Source organism: Rattus norvegicus, chromosome 6 (genome assembly GCF_036323735.1).
Source record: "Rattus norvegicus strain BN/NHsdMcwi chromosome 6, GRCr8, whole genome shotgun sequence".
Lineage (NCBI taxonomy): Eukaryota > Metazoa > Chordata > Mammalia > Rodentia > Muridae > Rattus > Rattus norvegicus.
Window position 1 is genome coordinate 116360220 of NC_086024.1, and position 18431 is coordinate 116378650.

The window sequence follows — 18431 nt, forward strand, 5'->3', positions numbered from 1 at the left end:
TCTCAGTGTCCTTGCATGTAAGTCCTCATCTCTCCTCTCCCAACAGCTACATGTTTCCTGTCACTTAGGCTTTACCCAGATAGTGGACGTAGTTATTTAACCCGTTCACTTGATGGGGAGCAACCCTCTCTTCCTGTCGTTTTGCATTTTCTCCTGTGAAACTGAGTTTCAAATTGGCAGGTAAGCCAGTGAGTCGGGCATGATATATTGTCCCCACAGAAAAGTACCAAACCTTTCTGTAGGCAAGCAGGTAGAAATGTTAGTTAATGGAGGGGTGTGATAGTTTGAACGTAATTGGCCCCCCGCCCCCATAAGCCCATAGGGAATGACAATATTAGGAGGTGTGGTCTTGCTAGAGTAGGTGTGGCCTTGTTAGAGTAGGTGTGGCCTTGCTGGAGCAGGTGTGGCCTTGCTGGAGTGGGTGTGGCCTTGCTGGAGGAACTGTGTCACTGTGTAGGGTGGGCGTCCAGGTCTCTAATGCTCATGCCGTGCCCTGTGTGGCACGCAATCTCCTTCTGCTGCCTGTGGATCAAGATGTAGCACTGTCAGCTCCTTCTCCAGCACCACATCTGCCTGCGTGCTGCCATGCTTCTTGCTGTGATGAAATGGATTGAACCTCTGACCTATAAGCCAGCCCCAATGAAATGTCTTCCTTTATAGGAATCACCTCGTGTCTCTTCACAGCAGTAAAATCTGAACTAAGACAAGGAGCTTATTAGGCACAGGCGTCTCTTTTCTCCTTGCTGCATCTGTGAGAAGTTGGCTATGTACGAAGTATCAGACCCAGGATCCAGTTTCTATATCAAGTGACCTTGCTTATGAAGGCTGTAGAAATACTATATGGGATGGGTTTAGAATTTTAACTTATTCTTCAACAGGGATGGATGAGGGCTTCTAAGTTGTATTTACATAGTGTTATGAGCTGAACTGTATCCCCACAGGTTTATATGTTGTAGTCACTCCAAAATGTGACTGTATTTGGAGAAAGCTCTTTAAAGGGGTGGTTAGGTTTAAATGAAGTTATTTTGTGACCCCCTAGTTCAATGTGACTATATTTAGAGTCCATTACATTAGTTATTTTGCTGTAGCTGTGGTAAAACGTAATGAACAAGGAAATCTACAGAAGGAAAATTTTATTATGGCCGATGGTATGAGTTCACCGTGGTAGGGCAGAGGCACAGTAGAAGCTGGAAGCTGACAGCTCAACAGCAGGCACTAAGCAGAGAGAGTAAGCCGAGAACGAGGCCATGCTTTAAACAAGGATTTACTTATTCATGTATTTTATGTATATACGCGTATTCTGTCTTCTTGTGCACCAAAAGAGAGAATCAGATCCCATTACTGAAGGTTGTGAGCCACCATGTAGTTATTGGGAATTGAACTCAGGACCTCTGGAAGAGCAGTCACATGCTCTAAACTGCTGACCCATCTCTCCAGCCCTGCAATGCTTCAAACTTTGAAAGGTGTCCCCCGTGGCACACTTCATCCAGCAAGACTGCACCTCCTAAACCTCACACAGTAGCACACATTGGGGACTGTCAGGGTTTCATTGTTGTGAAGAGACATCATAACCATGGTAACTCAGAAAGCTGTGATTATCGGAGAAACTACTTAACATGTCAGATGCTATCCATCTCAGGTATATTTGGTCTCTTATTAGAAAAGTATACCTACATTTAAAGAAACAGCAAATAATTCAGAATTATAACCAGAAGAACTAATTTCTAAAGATTTTCTATTCATGCGTATATGTCTTTGTGAGTGTATATCGTGTGTGTAGGAGACTAGGAAAAGGCATCAGGTCCCCGGTGCTGGAGTTATAAATGGCTGCAGGCCTCCTGATATGGGTGCTGACAAGGGAACTCAGGTGCTCGAGAGCTCGTAATCACTGAGCCACCTCCCCCACCCCAGGAGAACTACCTTCTATGCCTCTCACTTTTCTTTATTGACTCCCGTACGTGGGAACAAGGCATTTTGAAGTTAGCATTCCTTTAGTTCCTCGGGCTGGAGGCAGCAGTCTAATGCTGGCAGCCAAGTAGAAAGGGAGCACCTCTGTGAAAACATCTGTGGACAGCTTCTTAGTTCCTGGAATATTACAGGAAGATGATGTCCAAGCAAAGAGCCCTCCCTGGCCCAAGGCGGGGACAGCTCTGCACGCATGACATGGAACAGAACACAGAGAACTTGCTTCGAGTGGCTTATGGAGTCCCACTCTGGGGCCAGCTAGATGGTTGTCTCTGACCTCTGACACATGTGCTGTACCAAGCAAGCCCGTTTCATGTAACATGAACACATGCACACACACATGTGTGCACACACTAAAGAGTAAAAGAAGCCACAGTCTACAGACCATGCTTTTCACAAATTATTTTGTCTTAATCAGTAGGAGTTTGGCATGTGTGTATTTGGAGGGGAGATTGATTGATTATTCAGGGTTAAGAACAAGAACAGACACAGAAACGATGTTTCTGAAACATAATGGGGGAACCAGTCTGAAATCCTGCCCCTCTGAAGTTCTTTGGACTCTTTAGTTTTCTCTGATACAGTCCAGCCTCTGGCCCAGGACACTGTGTATCATGTCGGGATCCTGTCCTCGTGGCTGCTGGAATCTTCTCTCTCCCCCTCATCTGCACTATTCTCTGTACCTGCTCACGCCATTCATTCCCCGGGTTCAAACCTTTAGTGGACGCTTCTCTTAGATGTTGTTTCAACTTTGTTGTTGTTTGTTTGTTTTTTAAGATAGGTTCTTTGTGTAGCTCTGGTTGTCCTAGAACTTTCACCCTACAGATCAGTCTGGCCTCAAACTCAAACACGTGCTGCTTGAGTGCTGAAATTAAAGGAGGGCACCACCATCGCTTGGCTATGTCAAACTCTTCCTTATGGAAGGCTCTGTAATCGATTGCTCCTTCCCACAGCTCATCCCTAACACCAGGCCTTTACAGCATTCCAGGCAGGGCTGGTGAGCAGAGGAGAGAGGTGGGGTAAATCCCAGTGCTTCCCTTTTTAGTTGTGGGACCATGTGACCAAACCCTTTTAGGTATTATTTCCGTATTTATGACATGGGACAGTAATATGGAATCTCTAATTAATTAATTAATATCCCACATGCTGTCTTTTCTCTCCCTCACAGAGTCCCTCCCCCATTCCCTTTGCCTTGGGTATGCCCCCCACTCTGGCCCATCAAGTCTCTGCAAGATTAGGCACATCATCTCCCGCTAAGGCAGGACAAAGCAGCCCTCTGCTACATAGGTCTACGGTCTAGCCAGTGTACACTCTTTGGTTGGTGGCTCAGTCTCTGAAAGCTCCCAGGGGTCCAGGTTAGTTGCCATCCCCTTCAGGGCCTTTAATCCTTCCCCTAACTCCAAAGGGGTCCCCTGACCTCTGTCCAATGCTTGGCTGTGGGTATCTGTGTATGTGTAACATGGCCTTTTAAGACTGTGAAGACTGGTTAAGACGTGTATAAAGTGTGCAGCACATTCCTCCCCAGCACATAACAGATGCTCTATAAATAGAAATAATCTGAGGTCATATGTATGTAAAAATCTCCTTAATGACAAGGAAAAATTCTTTCTTTGTAGGAAAATAACATCTAATAGTCTTCTTTGTTTGCCATGACTGTAAGAACCGTGTGTAAGTATCTGTGCTCTGAGAAACTCTAGAGTTTCAAACAAAGCAGCCTTTGGGAGGTACATATGGGAGGGAAGGGTATTTTCTTAACATCCATTAAAACACAAAGTGTACAACTAATGAATACATCTAGACTGCAGAAACAGAAGTCAGGCTAAATCTGTGTTTTTCTCATGAATAAGAAAACATGTAATTTGATTAAAAAACTACTCCGCTATCCCTCTGTTAGGAGAAAGGGAACTATCGTTCAGAAGATTATAATCATCAGGTAGGAGAAACGGCTTGGCAGGTAAAGTGCTGGCTGCCAAACCTGAGAGCTCAATCTGTACATGGTGTAAGGAAAGGGGCAGCTTCCGAAGCTGTGCTTTGATCGTGCGCATGTGCACGCGTGCGCGCGCGCGCGCACACACACACACCACATACCACACACACACACACACACACACACACACACACACACACACACCACACACACACACACACACATACACGTGCCAAGAAGAAGAAACAGCAAACAAAAAAACTTCACCAACATCAGTCCACAACTCCTTATCTGGCCTAAACACTTGTTTCTGAGAAAGAAAAACAAAAGGACAGCATGTGGGGAAGAGGGCCTCCCCCTCTGGCAGAACTCTGCACTCAGCTAAACGCAGATGAACCACCATCATCTGGTCTACATTTGTTTTAAAGTCCGTGGCAGTTTACATACAAAGGAGGCAGAGCAAATGCACTTTTACACCCTTTGAGTCTAGAACTCAAAACAACAACCCTTTACAAAGAAAAAGTCCAAGAGGTTTAGCACTACGAGAGACAGAGCAAAGCCAGCTTCATGAAGTTAACCTGCCAGCAAGTTCATCAGATATCTCTTTCCCCGTTCTCTCAAGTTCATCAGACATCTCTTTCCCCGATCTGTCTTTTCTTCCAACACTTTAACACTGATACATAATTCTGAGTAAAACTTTAATTCATGTGTTTCAGGTTGCCGTACTTTGACATCTGATCAGGTATGGAGGATAACTCGATGGAAAACTGAATATGTGTGTGTATAAGCACACACGTAAGTTCACATATGTATACATACGTATTACAAACATATGTTTCAGAACCTTTCAAAGTCTTTAATACACAGCACATCATGGATCTGCAGCAGTGCTGGCAGGACACGACATAACCAAGTGTTCCCAGCATCCTGCCTTACCTGAAGCTGCTACATGGAACACAGGTTGGGAAACACTGGACTCAAAATGTGAATGACATACGGGGATCAGGGTGGTGATAACTCTTGCCTCCATTAACTGCTGTTTGAGTCCGTCACCCCTCAGTTTGTCCAGAGTTGTGCATTCTGATCTCACACGACAATCTGCACTTTTCCTGTAAGCAGACACCAGAGTCTAATCCTACCACTTAAAGCGGCTTGTAACTCCTACAAATATTTATTCTTCCTTGCTTACAATACAGATCAAGGGAAGGGGCTTGCTCCCGTGCCTTCCATCCTCTGGCTGTTTACAAGCGGGTGTAAAGGCAGTGGCATTCTCTGGTGAAGATGACAGGTGTGCCTTTCTTCTCTAGGCAAAGGAGACCTTGGGGACAGGGATGACAGAGGACAGGGTGTCTTTGAGGCTGCACTTATTCCCAGTTCTTCTGTCATTTGTGCTGGGATGGGATCTCTAGAGAGAATGTTGCCTCTACTCTCCAGCACCCCACCCCCCATACAGCCAACTCCAGGGGATTTGTTTGTGTTCCTCCTCTAGTTATCCCTGCGGCTGGTGGGGAACTGAGGAGAAAGTGTAGGCTGATCACAGAATTCTTCCCTCCACAATCATATTACAAATCACACTGCCTTGTGAGACTGCCAAATCCCTGCAGAACTCCTACACAGCCGACAGGGCGGGGACTGTGACTCGGGTCCCTGCGGTCTTCTACCAGGCAGGCTGTGCCTAAGTGCCACGATCCATGTTTACCCAAAGGGACAACAGATGGAGCACCGGTGCTGGCTGCCGTCCTCACCCTGCTCACCCAGGGAGGCTGCAGGAGCTTGCCTAGAGTTAGCTGTTGCCTGAGCAGTGCTTTCATGGAATCCTCTCCAAACGAGCCCTTCCCTGTGTACCATCTGCTTCCTCCTAGGACCCTGACAAAGCAACTGAGGAGGGGATTTTTCGAGACTGTGAACTCTAACGATGTTACTGAGAAAAGGAAGATGTTAGAAATTATAAAAGTCGGGGCTGGGGATTTAGCTCAGTGGTAGAGCGCTTACCTAGGAAGCGCAAAGCCCTGGGTTCGGTCCCCAGCTCCGAAAAAAAGAACAAAAAAAAAAAGAAAGAAATTATAAAAGTCGGAGACAGATGTGGGTCAGTGGTAGAGCAGTTGCCTGGTGTGTGCAAGGCTCTGAGTTTGAGCAAAAATAATAGTAATTGATAAGTTAATGTTGGAATTCAGACCAAGAACCAAGAACCCTGTATGTTTTCTTCAGTAAAGGGCCCAATTCGTACTTCTCCAGGGCCATGAGACCTCTTTGGCAGGGAAAGAAATTTATCCCTGGTATCACGTCTTCCGAGTCAGGCACGATGTAAATTGTTCTACACCAATTGCCTCACGAGGTGAGGTATTATTTCTATTTGTCAGATGATAAAATTGAACCATAAAGATAATAGAGTCTCAGGCTGGAGATGCGCCTGGCATAGCTCAGGAGGAGAACACTTGGGGAACATGCACATGGCCTCCACTTGATCTCCACACACACACTCTCTCCTTTTCTCCTCCCACCCCATCATTTGAATATTAAAAACCGGTCCCTTTAGCCCCTTGTACTTATTCCCTTGCTCCCCAGCAGGTGATGCTTGGGGATTGAGGATGGTCACTGGAGGAACTGAGTCACTAGTGGGAGGTCTTGACGGTCACCAGGCCCTGCTTCCTGCCTGCTCCCTGTTGCATCACGATGTGAGGCAGTGAGGAGTCCTGCCACAACCACACGCTCTGGACACCATGAGGACACCTGCTCCCGTGCCTGGCCTCCTGGGACGGGCTACGTCCTCTCAAACTACAAGGCTTAATAGAGTTCTCCATCCTGAAGTTGTTTATGTCAGGTATTTGGCCACAGTCACGAGAGAGATAAGAGCACATGCACACACACACATGTCTATGTGCATATATATACATATACGTGTATCGCGTATAAGGATTGCTGAAGGGCATGTGGCTGGTAGGGCAGACCTGGGATTTGACTGTGGGATCCATTAACAGTACAGGGAGTGTGTGTCTCCTCTCTGTGAAGGCTTGGGAAGGAAGTAGAAGGCTCTGAGAGGTGCCGAGGAAGCCGAGCCTCTCTCCCTAAGAGTCCCAGCTGCTGCCTCCCGTTCATGAGACTGTCCCACAGCGAAAATGGAGTTGTGGGCATTTAACAGACACATAAGCCAGAGCCTAAAGCAAACTGAGGGAATGTTGATGCAAACAAAACACTCTTAAGAACTGTGGCTGGCAAAGAGATTCCTTGGCGAACAATCCTGGAGGGCAATTCAATCAAATTCCAAAGCTAATCCTGTCTAAACCCTTGATTCTCCTTGCAGGGTCACTCTTAATGCTTGCAGAATCTAACAGCATCCTGCATGACAGGAAATGTTATCTAAACATCAAAAAAAAAAAGATACAGCTTCAAGCTTCACAATATTTTTGAAAAGGAAAACAAAATACCGTTGACACGGGGGAGGGGTTGTCATTTTCGGAAGAAAACAATCCTTTGGTCAAACAGTACAAACACCAAGTACATGCGTCTTCCCAATACCATTCCATATAGCCCTGGATGCAGTGCTTGTTGATAGACCCATCTTCCACCCGCAGTGAAGGCCAGAATCCCATCGTGTGACGATTGCAACGTTTAACAAATGAAACCACGAGACAATACAGGGTAGGGCACAGTGAACACGCGATGCTACAGGCACTGGGCTGCAAAATCTGCACCAGTCTAGAAGCTGTGGCTGAGCCTGGATTCTCATTCTGCTTCACAAAACAATTACTCTCTCTTGAAATCCACCTTCCTCTTACTGAGGAGGATCGATGTGTGGGTGGCTGGATGAAAGATCCAGCCTTGTGAATACATTACACTTGGACTAGCGGTGACTGGAGGAGAAAATACACTAACAGCTAAACGATACTTGTACTGAACAGTCAGAAAGCAACATTTTATAATGCACCATCAAATGTCTGCCCAATGTGAGCATCGGTCAGGCAACCATGCAGTCTGTTTATACGTCACTTCCTACCCCAAAGCAATTGCAAACCACTGGAGATGCTAGTTTTTGAACTGGACAACCACGTATGAACTTATCTTGCAAACAAAGCTGGCGAGGGGGTGGTGGGCGGTTGTGGGGCTGAGTGCGCTAAAAGAGATGTGCACAGTGCTCTGACTTGAAACTCTGGCTTACCGGTGGAGTCGGTCCCAGAAGCCCTGCCGCTTGCCTGTTCCTCAGCGTTGATGAGCTGCAGGTCTGTATATGATGGAGCAACACTAGGGCTGCTGGTGTCCTCAGAATGGGTGGTCCAACTGCTCTCGGACGCCAAAGGGCATCTTCTCAAAGAGTCCAAGGAAGGGCATGTCCAGCAGGGCACGGTCAATGTGAGGGCTGAGAACAGGTGAAAAAAAAATCCATGAGGATATAATGTAAATTGTTGTCCTTTGCCTACAGTTAGCTATCACTCAGGTCCTGGGTAATGGTAGCCGCCATAAAAGGCAAGGAAAGGCCTGGGATGAGGACAGAAATATGGATTGGCTAATGTCTCAGGGGGAGTTACTATCAAAAACATACCAAGGGGCTGGAGAGATGGATCAGTTGGTATGGTGGTTTGACTGAGGATGGTCCCCATAGGCCATATGCTTCAATGCTTGGTCCCTAGTTAGTAGAAGGAACTATTGGGGAAGAATTAGGAGGTGTGGCCTTGTTGGAATGAGTGTGACCTTGTTGGAGGATGTATGTCCTTGAGAAGAGTGAGCTTTGAGGTTGAAAAAGGTCAGGTCGGGGCCCCCAGAATCAAATCAATCAATCAATCAATCTCTCTCTCTCTCTCTCTCTCTCTGTCTGTCTGTCTGTCTGTCTGTCTGTCTGTCTGTCTGTCTGTCTGCACTTGTACGTGAGATGTGAGCTCTCAGCTACTTCCCACCACAATGATCATAGGCAAACTCTGAACCCGTAAGCAAGCCCCCAGTTAAATGCTGTCTTTTATGAGAGTTGTCTTGGTCCTAATGTCTCTTTGTGGCAGTAGAACAGTGACTCAGACAGTGGGTAAAGTTCTTGCTGTTGACACGTGGGAACCTGGGTTTGCTCCTAAGCACCTGCATAGTAAAAAGGGGTGGGGGGTTGTGTGTGCTTGTCATAGTGGCACAGTGGAGGCAGAGATAGGGCGTAGCCGGGGCTCACCAGCCAGCCTGGCTACTCTGTGCAAGATGTCTCCACTTGGTCCAAGCCTGACAATAACCAGACATTCTGCACACTGCTACACACACAACGAAACTTAGTGGGGTAGCTAGTTCACAGAGAACACAAATAAAATACCTTCTATGGGGAAATAAATGCACAGGCCGTGGCATCATCTCCTTGACTCAGAACACTAATTGGCTTCTCAAAAAAGCAGAGTGCTTTTGTTTTTTGTTTTTCCTTTCAGGTCATTGACAAATGCTTTAGCGTGTGATCCGATGGTACTGGGAGGGAGTGGTTTCCTCCAGAGGGGCTAACCAGCACAGAGGTTAAGAAACCTGCAAGTCCCACAATGATACTGCTATTAATAAAAAGATCAGTTTCCTAAAACAATAAAAAACCCAGCAAGATTATACAGTCAGTTATCCTGGCTGAAGTGCCAAAGGTAGAATTTGGCTAGGAGACAGAATGGGAAAGTTGAGATCTCAGAAGGAGTGGATGGCAATACTTGTGACGGTATAAAAATAAAACAGTAGAGAATCTGTGTTCTCTATTCTCACAGGCAAGTCTGAAGCATCTAGGTCTTTGCACTGAGGGCTCATAGCTCTTTTCTTTCAAACTATTCTCCCTTTGCAGATCACTCACGAGCTATCCTTTCCACAAATGAGAAGGCCCTTTACTCTATTTATTTATGTATGTTGAACTGTATGTGACTGGCTGCATCGCTGACCTTTGTCTGTTTTGCTCACCTCCTAGAATGCTTCCTGGCATAAGGTAGGCGCTCATTACTTGTGGGTCATGTCAGAAGAACCACCACAAACCACTGCCCAACAATCTGCAGCAAACAGAGACTGTCAAAAAAACCATGGCCTCTACACAGAGAAAAAAGGGACACGTGAACAAGTAACAGACATAGAAAGTAAAGAAGACGAGCCTGTAAAGCTTGTTCGAGGGCTGCCATTCCCTAGGTTAGGATCAGGTATTGTCACTACTATGGAAATTAGCTCTTAGGTAAAGTGTATGGACACTATCTAATGCTCAACATAGAGCTATGAGGAAAGTAAAGAATTCCTGAGGTAAAGTGAAATCTGGAAACGAGAAATGTAAACAAAGCTTAGCTGAATTTCATACCCTGGGGACTGCTGAACCCCGAGACCCTCTGCTGAGTCCGAGTCTATATGGCTCGTGTGAAGAAGATAGAGAACCTAGCAGGTATCGGGTACATGCGTATACAGGAATTCCCCAGGAATACCTTCACTTTCAGTTGGGGACAGAAAGACTGATATCTGCTGTAGATTTGGTCCAACGGTCAGGGAAAAATCGTGTGTGGATCTGAAAAACCTCTAGCCTAGATTTCAGTTGAAATATTCCCAGGTATGTGAGGCTACCTGGGAAAAGGCAGGTATATACTAACCCTTTCTGGAAGAAACTGCCCAAATCTCAGGCAGAGTGTCCCGAGAGGATGGTAGAAACATAACACTAAGAAACAAAAAGTATGTAGCAAACCGCAGTATCGTGACTAAGAGCAAACGAGATGTTGGAAGGGGTGAGAAATAGAGTGAGACCTGCGAGGAAGTCAGACGGTAGGTGTGGGAAGCAGGGAACACAGCTAGGTGCAGTACTTAAGGAAATAAGAAGTTGGAAATATGAGAAAAAAATGTAGTAATAAAAAAAATGGCCAAATGGATTTCTACGTGAATGCAGAGCATGAAGGGGCAAAGAGATAAGGTGAAAGATATTGAAGAGAAGTCACCTCCATAGTGGGCAGGAACATGTTCTCACCCATAGAACTGGGTTCTTAAGGACCAGAGGGAATAGGAGGAAGGTGATATTAGGAGGAAGGAAACAGATGACAGGGGATTTCCCAGAATCTGTGAATTTTTCTTTCCCGATTAGAACTCCCCAGGAATGTCAAGCAGAGTAACTAAGAGGGGAGTCCAGAATTGTGTAAGACTGAAGATCACTTTCAAAAGGGCTTCACCATCTCCTCAATATGCAGAGAACATGTCAGTCTGCTGATACAGAATACAGAATACGCACAGGATAGGATTTCATCGAGGGTGTTCTGATTTCCCTTCCATTGCCGTGATGAAACACTCTGACCAAAAGCAATTAGGGGAGGAAAGGGTTTATTTCAGTTTCTAAGCTATCACCTAGGGAAGTCAGGGAAAGAAGTTAAGTGGGAACTTGAAGCAGAAACCATGAGGGATGCTGCTGGCTGCTTGGCTCTCAGGTTTACCCTAAGCTAGCTCTTTATACAGCCCAGGCTCACTTGACCAGTAAATAACACTGCCTACAATGGGATGGACCCTCCGATATCAATTAACAATTAAGAGAAACCTCCACAGACATGCCCACAGGTCAATTTCTCTGGGCAATTCCTCATTCGAGACTGCCTCCTCAGGTGACTCTAGCTGTGTAAAGTGGATGGTTTAAGGTAACTAGGGCATGGAGAAATGCCCTCCCTGTGCAAAGGAAAAAATAGAGAATGCGTATGCTTTATAACTACACCAAGAACCTGCAAGACCAGCAGCCACAAGTTGTAACTTGAAGCAACTTTTAGAAATGTCAAAAATCTGTTATACAGACCAGAATACTGATCATAGTGTGATTTAGTATTCAAATAAACTAGTTGCTTAGGTAACCAGTGCCTGGTTTTCTAAAGGTGATAAAAGACCCGTTGAAACTCTAGAAATAGAAATAGAAATATACTTCTAAATGTTGATCAAATGAACAGTCCAAACATTAGAAAACTGGGCACAACAGAGCATACCTACAGTCCTGGTACCCAGGAGGGAGAGGCAGGAGGGCTCATGCCAAGCCTTAGCTACAAAGGAAGACTCTTTTTCAAAATAACTAAAAAGAAATAAGCATTACTAGCAGAAAAGGTAGAATTTCTCAAGATAAAAAAAAAAACAAAAAACGAACAAACAAACAAACAAAAAAAAAGGAAACAAAAACTCAAAGCTATTTAAAAAAAAGAGCTGTCATAATAAAACAAAATCAATCAACCAAGCAACCTATGGCATGGCAGAAAGATACACACACACACACACACACACACACACACTAGCTACCAAAGATTTAAAAAAAATATATAAGTAACACTCTTTGAGAAGACTAATTGTGATAAAAAAATTATCAAGAAAAGAGCACAAATAACATTGAGAATAAAAACTGGGGTGGTGTGGGCTAGGGATTAGCGCGGTTGGTAGAAGATTTGCTTACAATATGTGCGTGAAGCTCTACATTCGCTCCCCAGCGCCATGTAGAACGAGCATGGCGGCTCATACCTAGAATCCCAGCATCCTGACTGAGGTGATTGGAAGTACACGTTCGTCTTTAGCTATACAGTAAATTTAAAGCCAATCTGAGGTACCATCTAGGACCTCCTTAAAACAAAGGCACAAAACAGAAACCAATCCAACAAGCAATCAAAAACAACCAGCCATCATAGAGAACAAGATGGTACAAGACCCGTAATACCACCTTGAGAAGTCAGTAAGGGGAAATAATGACTATCCACACATAATACATGTGGAAACAGATAAGATTGGAGAAGTCCTGAGACTTGTAGCTTTTAAACACGATTCATGAAAAAGAAAATTAAAGGCTCGATTTGTCTAATAACTGTGAAATGAAATGAACCAGTACTTAGAGTATTTCCATAAGCAATGTTTCTGGCTAAGTATATTTGCTGAAAAGGTCAAACCTCGATTGGAAAAAAAAAAAAAAGAAATGTCTGTCTTCGGTAATTATTCCAGAGTGTAGAAGGAAGGCCTTCTCAGCAGCTTGGTGCCTTACACTAAAACGTCACAATACAGACCCAATATAAACCCAATTCAATAAGAATTACAGGCTAATTTTAATTGTGACCATGGATTTAAGACTCCCGACATTATGTCAGAGGCTCTTAGGAAGGAAGCATTACAACACACTGGACTACCCCTCCTCAGCAAACTTGGCTGAATGCGGTGTTTCTCAACCTCTTTTCATGAATTGTTCTCCTAAGAAGTCTTTGGTTAGAATTTTTTCCCCTATAGTCTCTCCCTTCTTCCTCCCTCCCTCCCTCCTTCCCTCACATATTCTCTCCATCTCTCTCTTCTCTTTTAAAATGTATTTATTTTTATGTATTGGAGTGTTTCGTCTACATGTATGCTTGTGTACCTTGTGTGTGTCTGGTGCCCACAGTCCAGAAAGGGCACTGGATCCCCTGGGACCTGGGGTTACAGACAGTTACAGACTTCCATGTAGGTGATGGGAATCGAACCTGGGTCCTTACAGAGACTAACTAGCCAGTGCTTTTAACCACCGAGCCATCTCTTCAGTCCTGCTTACTGTCACTTTTTAAAGAAAGGGGTAAGTTAATTTACCTGTGTGTTTATGTTCATGTGTACGTGGAGGTTCCAACAGAGGCCAGAAGATGGCGGCAGCTCCTTTAGAGCTGGAGTTGTGGATGCTTATGAACCTCTGGATGTTGGTGCTGGGACCTCAGCTCCAGTCCTCTGATAGAGTAGTAGGTCCTCCTAACCACTGAGCAATCTTTCCAGCCCTTACAGAGTCACACTCATTTTTTTAAAAGATTTATTTATTTTATGCATATGAGTTCTGTAGCTGTGTTCAGACACACCAGAAGAGGGCCTCAGCTCTCATTACAGATGGTTGTGAGCCACCATGTGGTTGCTGGGAATTGAACTCAGGACCTCTGGAAGAGCAGTCAGTGCTCTTAACCGTTGAGCCATCTCTCCAGCCCCAGCCATACTCTCTCTTGGATTACCTTTTCTGGTAGAATATCACAATAAAAAAGTACATGTTGATAGAACCTAATAAACTAATTCACATTGGCCTAGTCTTACATATGTGCATATCTAGTTCTACAGAGTTAGCAATGTGAAAAGTGGTATCTCTACACCCATGGGAAATATATCAATTTCATTTCTAGAAAGATCTGCTATGGTATCCTTTAATGACACCACCTCCATATTCTGATGACCCCTCCATATTCTGTTCTTTATCTCCTGGCAACCAGTTTTTATTTCCAGTTTTGCTCTGTTAAGAATGGTATGTAGATGGAATCATAAAGTGTGTAACTCTTAACTCACAGACCATATGAAACCCAAGGAGAAAGAAAAGCACATTGAAGTGTGGATGCTACAGTACTATTAAGCAGGGCGAAGAGAATAATCTCTGGGAAGTAGAGAGAGAGGGATCTAGGAGGGAGAGAGGAGGGGAAGGGACAAAAGGGAGCTAGTTCAAATATGGGAGGACATGGGGCAGAAGAACAGAGGGTCAGGAATTTGAAAGTAGGCGTGTCGCAGTGGGAGAGGGTGGACCGGGGGTAGCTACTAGGAAGTCCCAGATACCAGGGACCAAAAAGGTTCCCAGATCCCAACAGGGAGGACTTTAGCTGCAATACCCAACAAAGGGGAGCTAGAACCTGTAGAAACCATATCCAGGGTATAGGCATGGCCTCCAGTTGAGGGACGGGGCCACCCACTCCTCAAAAATATTAATCTAGAATCTCTCCTGTCAAAAGGAAATGCAGGGACAAAGAGTGGAGCAGACACTGAAGGAAAGGCCATCCAGAGACTGCCCCATCTAGGGATTCATCCCACTTGCTGACACCAAACCCAGACACTATTGCTGATGCCAAGAAGTGCTTGCTTACTGAGCCCAGTACAGCTGTCCCCAGAGAGGACACAGCTGGACCAAGACAGATATGGATGCACACAGCCAGACATTGGACTGAGTGCAGGGACCCCAATGGGGAAGTTAGAACAAAAACTGTAGGAGCTGAAGATGTCTGCAACCCCATAGGAAGAACAACAATAACAACCAGAACCCCCAGAGCTCCCCGGGACTAAACCACCAACCAAAGAGTACCCATCGAGGGACCCATGGCTCCAGCCGCATATGTTACAGAGGATGGCATTGTCTGGCATCACTGGGAAGGGAGCTCCTTGGTCCTGTGGAGGCTCAATGACCCAGGATAGGGGAACACTAGACTGCTGAAGCAGGAGTGGGTGGGCGGGTGGGGAAGCACCTTCATAGAGTCAGAAGGAAAGGAGGAGGTGAGAAGGGGCTGGTGGAGGGGAAACTGGGAAGGGGGAATAACATGTGAAATATAATTAAATAAAATAACTAATAAAAAAAGATTGAGTAAATGGGGGAAAACAGAATTGGTTTTTATTAGCCCACATAATGCTTCTGAGATACAACTGAGTTATTGTAGATGTTAATAATCCATTCCTTGTTATTGATTAGTGATATGCTGTGACATGGGAAATATCACAGTTTAACCACCCAAATATATCAAATAAATCCATCCATCAAAGGACAGCTAAGCCATTTCAGTTCTGAGTATTATAACAAAGCTCTAATGAACATTTATAATGAGTTTGTATGAAAAGAAACTTCCACTCCACAAAGTAGATTTTCAGTTGTTGTTGTTGTTGTTGTTGGACCGCATTGGTGACTGCATGTCTAGTTTTATATGAAAGGATCAAGCTGTTGGCTAAAGTGACCATAGCATTTAATTACTCCACTGCTAACCCAGAGAGAGGGTCTTTAGCCATGCTACCTCACCTATGACCTTCCAGGTATTCTCCTGTCTCCACCGTGTATCCCACCTTAGAGCACTGGCATTGCAGAAGTGACCTATGGAATGCAGATTCATGTGGGATTCAAACTGAGGTGACCTCTTCACATTTGTACGGCAAGTGCTTTATCCACTGAGGCATTCCCCCAACCAATAGTCTTTTTAAAAAAAATTAGTAGTGATAGCGGCGTTTAATTTGCATCTCCTGAACGGCTCATAATACTGAATATCTTTTCATTCAGTTACCATTTCTATAGATGTGTACTTGCAAATTTGCTTACAGCTTTTGCCTGTTTGTAAAGTCAACTGTTTATTGTTGATTTTTTCAGAATTCTGGTTCATTTTTTAAAGTTTATTTTATTTTATGTGTGTGTGCTGCTTGCACATATGGAGTCAAATCCCCTGGAACTTGAGTTACAGATGGTTGTGAGCCATCAGGTGGTTACTGGGGATCAAATCTGGGTTCTCTGGAAGAGCACCTCTCTGGCCCCTTGCTTTCCTGTGTGTGTGTGTGTGTGTGTGTGTGTGTGTGTGTGTGTGTGTGTTCCCATGCCATGGCACATATGCACAGGGAAGTCAGAGAACAACTTTCAACAGTCAGTTGGACATTTTGGGTTCCAGTGATTAAACCTGGGCTGTCATGTTTGGTTGTAATCAAAACAACGTTAAGAAAACAGGGTATTTATGTGCACAAAATGAGATCAAACTTGTACTTCGTATTGTATAGAGGAAAGCAGCTCTAGGTGAATGGAACACGGGGCTGTAAAAAGGCTACCCAGCAAGCAGAGAAGACAACATTCAGATGCACTTAATACTATGAAGTAGATAACCAAGTGCAGCAAACACTCAGCATAAAATAAAGGGAGCAAATACAACAAAGACCATGCATAATGTAGAAGGAAATATCTACCCATTGGACTCACCAGGAATTTCTAGAAACCTTCCAGAAAGAAAAATTAGAGACAAGCTAAAATAACTAAAGTAAGCATTTTAGGAAAACACACACACACACACACACACACACACACACACACTGCACACACGCACGCACTGCACACAAAAAAGGAAAAAGATAAACTCAACTTCGTTTCTAATCTAGAAAATGCCGATTAAAACCACATCAGAAACCCTGACAGAGCTGCTCTGGGTGGTGGGTGCCTATAAACCCAGCTGGTGTCTGTTATCCCATCAGTCTGGAGAGGAAAACATCTTATAATGCAGCCATTTCCCTCCTACGTTCTTATAAAAGAGAACCACTTGCATATGTTTGACAGGCTGTAGATTATGAACACATAGAAAGTCACGAAGAAGGCCCAGGGGACGTAGTGCAGCTGCTGGACTACTTGCCTAGCACGCGGAAAGCCTGCGTTTGCAGCCCTCGCTCCAGTCCCTAGCAGCACCCACACCTAGTGTGGTGGTTCCTAACACCTCAGATCACCAAGCTCAGATCAAAAAACATTTCAAGTCAGCCACCCCAGCTGCCAAGGACCAGCCTTGGCATGGAGGGGGTTCTGAAGAAGGGGTGTTTGGAAGCGTTGAAAACAAACAACTAGAAATCAAATTGTGGGTCCAAGCTGGAGGCCTAGGTTCTGCTGAGATGGCTTTCCAGATTGTGCTTCTCCCTCCTAGAGAGAGAGAGAGAGAGAGAGAGAGAGAGAGAGAGAGAGAGAGAGAGAGACAGAGACAGAGACAGAGACAGAGACACACAGAGAGAGACAGAGACACAGAGAGAGACAGAGAGCGAGTATGTTCTGCTCCACCCTAGACAGCATTTTCTTGCTATTGTAAAAACTCTCTGGTTGAGCCAGCTCTTGAGAAGATTAGGCTGACTCCATGACAGGCTTCAAATTGTCAGTTCAGGACTGGGGAAGTCCAGGCACCAGAAGCTACCCCACCAAATGGCCTGAGGCAAGGACAATGGTTCAGCAGCAGTTTCCAGCCCCACACTCCCGGTAATGGAATGTCTGTAGAGGTGGACCGTCAGGTTAACACAGAGGTAACCTACCCCTGGAATCCCCTAACTTGCTTTAAGTCAGGCCTGTGAGCTCACTTGGCTGTCTCTCTATTCTGGTAGTGGGAGACCCCAGCACGCTGGACTTCTAGAATAAAACACTCTTTGCATTTACATACTATTTGAGTCCGGGTTATCATTTTTTGGCGAATCATGAACCCTTACATTCTCTCTGCTAGTAAAAATTCTAAAAGCTATCTAGTTAGCTCATGGGTTTTCTGACAAAGTCAGAAGAACTGCTATAAAAAAAATTTTATTGGACCTTCCAACCAAGTCAGAAATCCTGTCAGAAAAATTACTGAAGAGCTGTTTTTGCTGTCTAGAGATCTCCAGACAGCTCTGTTCTCACTAGAAAAAATTCTAAAGAAGAGTCACTATGGCTTTCTGTTAGCCCATCTCAGGCAGACCGAAAGCCCAGTTTCTTATTTACACATAATTCAGTTATTTATTATAGGTTCCCTTTTGATTTTCTTATGAATCAGCATCCCAGGACTCCAGCCCTTTGAATCTTAGGAGACAGCAAGCAGACTTTTTCCCCCTAACATTGCACAAGAATTCAGAGATCTGTTTGCTTTTGTTAAAACCATAAGCTAGTTGGCTGAGACTCTCCCCTAAAATTACCATTTCTACCACACCAGGGCCTGGACTTACTGTGTCCCCCAGGCTGACCTTGAACTGAGGAACCTGCCTGCCCTTGTATCTGCCTTTGTTCCTTTAGGTTCATGAAGCCCCTCATATAATTCATATTGCATCCTTATTTCTTGCACAGTTGAGAAATTATATATTTTCA

At 44.8% G+C, this 18431-nt stretch overlaps 1 protein-coding gene across 3 annotated transcripts in view; it reads right to left on the reverse strand.

Moving 5' to 3' along the window:
- The window catches only part of Ston2 (stonin 2), a 149494-nt gene that overhangs the window by 68322 nt on the left and 62741 nt on the right, over nucleotides 1–18431 (reverse strand). For all 3 annotated transcript variants that reach the window (XM_063261953.1, XM_063261952.1, NM_001135874.1), the window contains one exon: nucleotides 8046–8243. In XM_063261953.1, the coding sequence (XP_063118023.1) occupies nucleotides 8046–8243 (198 nt within the window). The remainder of the gene's footprint in view (nucleotides 1–8045; nucleotides 8244–18431) is intronic.